The sequence below is a fragment of the Theobroma cacao genome, chromosome 5, assembly GCF_000208745.1.
Source record: "Theobroma cacao cultivar B97-61/B2 chromosome 5, Criollo_cocoa_genome_V2, whole genome shotgun sequence".
Classification (NCBI taxonomy): domain Eukaryota; kingdom Viridiplantae; phylum Streptophyta; class Magnoliopsida; order Malvales; family Malvaceae; genus Theobroma; species Theobroma cacao.
In genome coordinates this window covers 32,909,560-32,918,711 of record NC_030854.1, presented here as the reverse complement: position 1 = coordinate 32,918,711, position 9,152 = coordinate 32,909,560, and the positions used below count along the sequence as shown (strand labels likewise).

General features: G+C 34.4%; 1 protein-coding gene and 1 pseudogene across 6 annotated transcripts in view; one reads left to right on the top strand and one right to left on the bottom strand.

Annotated features, from left to right (window-relative positions):
* Positions 5,642-7,163, top strand: LOC18599621 (annotated as a pseudogene).
* The window catches only part of LOC18599617, a 32,664-nt gene continuing 31,884 nt past the window's right edge, over positions 8,373-9,152 (bottom strand). For 5 of the 6 annotated variants that reach the window (XM_018121701.1, XM_018121704.1, XM_018121703.1 and 2 more), the window contains one exon: positions 8,373-8,928. In XM_018121701.1, coding sequence (XP_017977190.1) covers positions 8,887-8,928 — 42 coding nt within the window. In that variant the 3' untranslated portion in view covers positions 8,373-8,886. The remainder of the gene's footprint in view (positions 8,929-9,152) is intronic. The other variant, XM_018121702.1, reaches the window with a different exon arrangement.

Genomic DNA, 9,152 nt, shown 5'->3' with positions numbered 1-9,152 from the left:
AACATTCTATCGTGCATGTGAATGACATTATAATTTTTTTACAAAGCAGGGTTTGACATTACAACGAATGCATTAGGTGAAAAATTGGAAGAAAGCACGGAATGAACTAAAAAACGACAAAAGTCACAAAACAGAGCCTTGTCTGCACTAAATTAGTTCGTGCCCAATATTGCTTATACACAAATCACTCTCTCACAGGTAAAAATTACAAGCACAAACAGTCAGGACAACTCAACCATAATCAGAAACAACGCAGTAATTGCAACATTACCCCTCCTTCATTCTTATGTCCTCTTCGTCTGACCTGGCACCTATATGAAAAGCCAAACGAACTTTAAATCATAATAACTATAACATGCTCTCATTAATGTGCATTTCTTATGGAAAATCAGCTTTCTCTCTTTCTTTATTAATTTATTGTATTAGTGGCCTTTTATAGTGTGAAAATAAAATATGTAATGAGATAGAGGTGATCGCTAGTTAATACTTTTGATCGGCCAATAACAAGATCTGTTGAACCAACATTTTAGCCTTTATGCCGACAGCCTAAAGAAAAGTAATAAATGTATATGTTTATTATTTATATTGACTTATACGGGTGTACATCTTTTCTTAACCCTTAGATCTTAGTCAAATGAAGACTAAATTAAACCAACTTGTCCTTTCTCACTCCTTCCAGGAGTCGATCAATTTTCCACTTTTTTCCTTCTCATTTCATCTTGATTTTCTATCTTTTCCTATTCTTTTTCCCTTTGTTGACACTCGGCGTAAAGGCCCGAACACAAACAAAGCCCACTTCTAGGAGACTGCCTACGTGGCCCAGCCAAATACCCCTATCCATAAAAGAGTCAGGTTGTATATCCCTTGAAAACTGCCCGCTGCCAGGGAAGGATGCCTTTCATGTTGCCATCTTCGCTGCTGATCTTTTGCCTTGCACACTAGGCCTCAGTTGTGAATAGATTCTGTTAACATAATTATAGTAATTTTACAATTTATAAGTTAAATCAGTATGATTTTGTTAGATTACTGTAGAAATCTCATTTTGTCCGGTACATTTAATTGCTTTCATTTTTGTTCAATTTGTTTTGTTTTTAATTTTATTTATTTACATATTTTAACATATGTTGATACATTGTTGAGTTTAATACTCCCTGAAGAGAAGAGGAAACTTGATGAAGGGGAAACAGTAAGTCTATAATAGGAGTTTCTTAGTGCTGGAATAAATACTACATCGACAGCGATGCCTTATCCCATGGCACTTATCTTGGAAGGGCTAAGAAGGTACCCTCCTGCACACTTTGTGTTGCCACATAGAGTGACAGAAGATGCTGTTTTGAACAACTTTTTGGTGCCTAGGAAGGGCATTGTAAATTTTTTCATAGCTGAATTGGGATGGGACCCCAAGGTTTGGGAAGATCCTATAGCGTTCAGACTAGAAAGGTTTCTTAATAGTGATGGACCGATGGTGGTGAGGAAGTGTTTGATATAACTGGGCGGCAAGAAGATCAAGATGATACCATTTGGGGTAGGCAGGAGGATGTGTCCTGCTTATGGTTTGGCTATGCTTCATTTGGAGTATTTTGTAGCGAATTTAGTTTTATCGTTTGAATGGAAGTCTGTGGATGGAGATGACATTGATTTGTCAGAGAAGCAAGAACTTACAACGGTAATGAAGAATCCATTGCAGGCTCACATATATCCGAGGTTTAGGTAATAAGGCTATGGTTGATGAAACAACTAATATTAATTTAAAAATTTTATAAGCAGCATTCACAGTTTGCAGAGGATGCCTCAACGAAAAGCAGTGATTATGGAAAAGTAGTCCACCTAAAACTCCTTTCTTGTACATTTTATGTTCCATACCTCTTGTTTACTAAAAAGGGTACTATAGGTTTTTTGTGCTATTTCCATTGAATAGGATAAGATCGATGGCCAAATGTGAATTTAGAATATGTATATATTTTTATATAAAAAAATAAAAAAGCATACATATATATCTTATTTACTATCGTTGATGGATTTTGTCTCTCAACTTATCTATGGCTATATAAGTATATTGCTAGGAATGGCATGATTAGAACATAACGTAATGGAATAATAAAAAATTAAAATAAAATAAAAATCATGCCTCCTACCTTGGGATCACTTTGTTTGTTTAATACGAAGTTAAACATCATAGAAAATTAAAAGAAGGTTTTTACCTTTCCAAATGATATTGTAATCAAATAGATTATTTTTGGTACTGAAAAATATGAACGCCTTTTTATGTGAAAGAATTTCAACCATTCAAATGTTTGACCTCTAATGTTGTACACACAATTACAAGTGGACAACGATTTGTTCTCTTTTCTTTTTTGATTTTCAGCAAAGAATCAATGGAGAAGTTTTCAAAAAAATTTTCTCAAGAGTGGCGGCACTCAAGAAAAAAACTATTAGTGGTTTTTTTTTGTTTCCTTAGAAAAGAGTGGCTATAATGTGATATTTATATCTAAGTTTAACTTATTAAATTTTACAAAATAAGTCCACAATATTATAACAATTATAATATTTAACCAATGTCTAATTAAACTCTTTTAATTAGGTCCTTAATAGTTAAAACCTAAAATTTAATTTAAGTTTAACTTAAATCATCACACTCTCAATTTAATCCAGATTGAAACTCTTGTGTGTGACCCATTAGATTCTTAACATGTTAGCGATAAAATTGAATTACAATATTATTAATTAATTAATTTAAATGAATCATATTCAATTTTAAATTAACTAATTCAATTCCATAGACCATGATTGGCATTTAACAATGCATCATGGCCACTTAATTGTTAAGAGAGTCAAAGGATTCTTTGACAACTTTTTAGTGTAATTCATTCTCTCATCATATATCTCGAAAATGATAAAAGTTTGGTGCAATGCCTACTCTTATTGACCTCTATATTTATTTCTTCAGTTATATTATTAGCTTTATGGAGACCTATGAAACTAATTTCATAATCTCCTAATCACCATGACTAAGGATTTGATTAAGCTAATGTCAACTAAGAATTAATGAAATATTTTCCCTTAAATCACTTGAGGTGATGATTCTTATCTTGACCACTCAAATGCCTTCATATGCTTCATACTATACCTAAAATATCCTGTTTTGGCATCGTTGGTTAGGCACATATAAGGATAAAATCAAAGCATAGTACTCCACATACAAAACAACCTAGTATCTTAAGTACAAGGAATAGTTACACAGTTGACACATGAGAAGTATTGCATAGACACTTGAGTGAAGTACTAAATGCACTTTTCATGGTGGGTCAGGTTCAGTGAACTCGTTCTCCTATGGTAAGCACCCACATGCTAGTTCCAAATATCTTTATACTTCAACTTATGAGAGCGATTACTTACTTCACAAGTAAGAAACATAACATATGCCAATCTTTAAGCATTATTGATGCCCTGTTTCAATAATACAATGATCAACAATTTTTAGAAATAATGTTTTGATGCATAAAGATCTCATAATTGTATCTTAATACAATTCTTTTGCAAGGCATATATAGTTTCATGGGCTTTACCTATATAAGTACAAAACATAATTAAATCACGAACTTATAAAGAAAGAACTACTTCCATGTTATTATAAATAACCAAATGTCATACATAAATATATCAAAATTACAATCCCCATACAATCACAGATTGACTTATAGGGTTTATACTAACATATATAACATCTACTTCTCCTTTGCTTTATTTAAATGTCATGACATGACATTTTTCATTAATAAGATAAATCAGAATAATTTAATTAAAGTTTGATTTAGTGATGATATCAAACATGTAATTATTTTCCAATGTTCTCTTTCTAACAAGAGTGACAAATGAGAATCCATCTTAAAGAGGGTTACTCCTCTTCTTTTCCCTAGGTTTGTTACTGGAGGACAGTGTTTTTCCAAAACTTCTCCTGTTTTGGAAACTTTCTTTCCCCTTCCATTAATGAATCTCTTATTTGCCTTTCAAAAAAACAAAAATCCATCTTAAAGAAGCAATTGAACAAAACAGAGCAGGATGCTTTACACAAAGCAGGGAAGAAACACTGTTTGGCCAATGTCTGGAGAGCCTAGTTAATAATATCACTCTTTCTTTTTGTTTTTTTTTTAAATTTTTCTCAGCCAATCAAGATGATTAGATTAATAATCACTGAAATAAGTACAGTGAGCAGATCAACCTCCAAGGAGGGATCAAGGGTAAGAGCAACAAATCACTCTTCAAAGCGTCTGCTAGAAATCAATATCATTGGCTTATACAGCAGCATAGAAACTAACAATAACATATACCCAGGAAATTAAAACCAGCAGCAAATAACTTAGCAGAATAGATCAAAGCAATCAAACTCATAAATAGGCAACCATCTGCAAAGCAGGGAAAAAGTTGGCTGTGCACATCAGTGTCGTAAAACAGGGGATAGTTGTCACCTCCAGGCAGAAAAGATGGAGCTTTTTCTTTTTGGTTTCTTTATCTTGTTGATTTTTATATTCATGAAATTCCAATTGGTAGCAATTAAAATAATCATCCCCCTTTGTAGTCATTGCTGACAACATAATTTTAGACTAAGTCCTTCAAATTTTATTCCAGGTTTAATTCATTTCCTCAAAATGACATGCAAAATATATTTACAATTTTACATTTCTAGAGAACAGCTGAATCAGTAATCACCATATATGAATTTGTTCTGAATCCAAACACTAAAAAAGAACCTGCTTGTTTTGGATCTTTAACCTAGGTTACATGGTCATTGACCCTTTCCCTTTTTAATGCTACTCAACACATTCAGTGTTTTTATATTAAGAATCTTACTTGTCTAGCATTCAACTGCAAGCCACCGGATAAGTACTAAATATACTGGTAATGGCTATTTTTAAAGAATTTCCTTTTCCATTTTTCTATAAAGGAGATGGCATCCATTTCTTCCACTTTAATGAATAAAATGAAACAATGTACTTAGAAATAGTAAATAAAGTGAACCTCCCTTTCAGTTGCGTTCATCAAGATTATCAAACCAACCATTAGGTTTATGATTTTTTAGATGATATGAATGCAGAGCTAATCTAGTGTTCATACAACTTGGTTAACTTTCTGCACTTTGATTTGGACATTTTCTACCTTAGGATTCATTTTGCAGGTCCCAATATTATCCGATGGATCAAGCAATACTTGCTTCAACTTTGAATCATTCCTGTATGATACACTTAGCAGAAAGAGGGTGGAAAACCTCTAAAAGTTCGGTCCGATTGTCAATAATTTTCAATAAACAATGGTTATTGTGGCTTCAAGTGTCACCCATGCATTCATTTCCTTAGTTGCCAAAAGTATGGCATTATCATCAAAATAAAGATATATTATTAATATTTAGGAGATTTGGCAGTGGATTTCTCATCCTTGCTAAACAAGAAAAAATCCTCATGTCTGAAACCCAAACATTTTGGACTAGCTAATAGTTTATTCAGTTACTTGGTTCTTATAACAAAAATGAAAAACGAAAATGGCAGTCACTACAGACTCTTCCTGGTTTAAATCCATTTATATATCATACATTGCTCCAAATATTTCAGGCCACCAACCATTTTGTAAATAACTTTAAGTTGCTAGAATGGAAACTTGGCTCATCCTCATATCCTCACTCTGCATTGGTGCAATCCTTAAAGCCTTCTTTAATCTTGTTTTTTCTTCAAGAAAACCCACCCACAACCTCCCTCCGGGCCCCTCTACCTTTGAAATCATTGGAAACTAATTATGGCTACACAAATCTTTCTCTGAACTTGAACCAATTCTCAGAAATCTCCACTCAAAGTTTGGTCGCATTGTACGTATTGGCTCTCACCCTGCTATCTTTGTTTCTGACCGCTCCCTTAACCACCAGGCCTTAATCCAAAATGGTGCTATTTTTGCTGATCGTCCTTCAGCTCTGACCACTGGGGGAATAGCCAGCAGCAATCAACATACTATCAATACTGCTGCTTATGGACCTTTGTGGGGCATTCTACGCAGAAGCCTCACATCTGAGATACTCAATCCTTCTCGAGCCAAATCCTACTCTCCTGCCCGCAAATGGGTCCTGCAAGTACTTAGAAAGCAGCTCACTTTAAAGGTTGGTGATGCTATCCTTGTGGTGAATCATCTTGGATATGCCATGTTTTGTTTATTAGTCCTTATGTGTTTTGGTGAGAAGCTTGATGGAAATTCAGATTTAAAAAATTGAGGATGCTTAGTGTTGCATGCTATTGAATTTAGAAAAATATAATATCCTAAACTTTTGGCTAAGAGTTACAAGGATCTTGTTTTATAAGAAATGGAAAAGATTCTTGTAACTTCGCCAAAACCAGGAAGATATATTGATCCCTTTGATAATGGCCAGAAAGAAGGTGAAAGAGGATAAAGAGGTAAAATACGAAGGTGAACATATTTTATCATATGTTGATACACTGTTGGATCTTCAACTCCCTGAGGAGAAGAGGAAACTTGATGAAGGGGAAATTGTGAGTTTGTGTTCTGAATTTCTGAATGCTGGCACAGATACTACATCCACAGCTTTGCATTGGATTATGTCAAATTTGGTGAAATATCCACATATTCAAGAGAAGCTATTCATGGAGATTCGAAGGGTAGTGGGAGATGGAGAAGAGGTTAAAGAAGATGATTTGCAGAAGATGCCTTATTTGAAGGCAGTGATCTTGGAAGGGCTAAGAAGGCACCCTCCTGCTCACTTCCTGTTGCCACATAGAGTAACAGAAGATATTGTTTTGAACCACATTTTGGTGCCTAGGGAGGGTACTGTAAACTTTTTCACTGCTGAGGTGGGATGGGATCCGAAGGTTTGGGACGACCCCGTGGTGTTTAAACCTGAAAGGTTTGTTAGCAGTGATGGTGGTGAGGAAATGTTTGACATAACAGGCAGCACGGAGATCAAGATGATACCATTTGGGGCAGGGAGGGGGATTTGTCCTGCTTATGGTTTGGCTATGCTCCATTTGGAGTATTTTGTGGCAAATCTAGTGTGGTTTTTTGAGTGGAGGCCTGTGGATGGAGATGATATTGATTTGTCAGACACGGAAGAATTTACAATTGTAATGAAAAATCTATTGCAGGCTCGCATGTATCCCAGGCTCAGGTAATAAGGTTGAGCTTTATTAATCAACTAATTATATGAAATGTTAAACTTATAACTTTAATAAGCAGCATGCCTCTTTAGCAGAACATTTTGATTTTTTTTAGCAACTTGTTTTGAACTCAAATATTTGGAACATTTCGTTTATTCTCTTTTCAATCGATAGACAATTCTAACACTCAGAAACTAATGGACAAAAAACAAAGACAATTTGGATGAGACTAATATTGAGTGCCACAAATGAGTGATGCACACATAATTTCATTTCAGCTGAATTAAAGAGTTAAATATACTCAGTGAGATTATAGTGGCCAATTCTTAATCAATTTTGTCAATTTAAAAATTATTATTTTCAATTTTTGTTTCATTTAATCTTCTTCAGTCAAAAAAAAAAAAAAAAGAAAAAGTTCACAAAATCGATACAAAAAATTTCACTTATAGTTCTTCCATGTAAAATCAGATTTTGCCAAGGAAATATACACGACATAATAATGTCAAAAAAAAGTTTCAAGTTCGACTTATTTGGTCAAGAGAGTTAAGATGTAAGACTTGAATCACCTCTAATTTTGACTCTATTGAACTGTACCAAAGAAAGAAGGAAGAAGAAAGATAATAGCCACCCTGCCTTTTAACCTTTGTATTAATGAATTCAATCTGTAGCCTGCTTGTTTCTGGTTAAGCATGCTTCCTTTATTAATTGATCAACCTGTAGTCGGGATAATTAGCAAATTGATACATCATATACAAGATTGAAATGCAAAAAGGATTGGAAGATTTACTGATATCTATGCAGCATTCTTCCATTTTTGATTAATAAATTCTAGGGGTATTAAAACTGGGGAGTCTTAACTAGTGGACCTTACAAATAAAAGATGCTACATTTTTGTATTTTACAGTTAGGGAGATATAAGTTAGGAAGTGAAATGCAATCATTTCAAATAACAAAATTTGTTGCAAGCGAAATAACCTTGTGGGGTCCAAAGAATATGGCTACCTGCGACGAAAGCAATTCTACCTGCAACGAAAAATGCTGTTGGAATGCAGCATCACACACACACACTCAATGCTGCTCAAAGTATTGCACAAGCTACCTAAAAGTGGGGCTGCTGCCTTTGACAGTTAAAATGCAGAACCTAGAATCTACAGAGAAGGACTAATAAGAGGAAAGAGTTTGCAATGTGAGCACACAACACACTCAATGCAAAACAAAGAGGAAGAAAGCAACGCCGAAACCAGAACTCATGGCTTAGCAATTAATTTCTGATACAAGTATATATACACGACTGCCCTAACTGCCACTGATACATTGTCCCCTTAAATAATGTTAAACACAAAATATCTCAACTATAACAAGTCTAATACAGACACAAAAGTCTTCTGCAAAGTATGGACATACACCAAAAGTCAAGAAAACCAGAAGGATATGAAATTGAGGCTGATGAATTAACATTGCAGGGGAGAAACCTGACTGATAAGAGGCATGGCAGCGGAAGAGCCATACTTAAAAAAATGCATCTCCAGCCTATGAGGACCCTACCTCTGTAAAGTAACTGCAAATTGAACTCACCATCTTACTTTTTTTTTTAATATGAACTCACCATCTGACTTCTTTTTTTTTTTTATGAACTCACCGTCTGTCTTAAATTAATTGAAAGAAATTTGAGCATTCTGTAATCACAGTAGTGTCTCACCTGTATAACACCGTTTAGCCTTTTTCCAGCTTGGGGCAACTAAATGGTACCTTCAGTTTTTTCTTCAGAAATTTGAACATTCTGTAATCACAATAGGAGCAATATATCAAAAGGTGAAACTTTGATACTAGCATTTCCAACATTAGATGATATATAAATGTTGGGAAATTGCGGAATTGTCTCTAAAGAATTGCCCAAGATCTAACCCAATCAATAGAATAAAGAAAGAAAGAAATCAAGCACACCCACAAGAACACAAGAATTTACGTGGTTCGGTCTTTTGATGACCTACGTCCACGGGCACA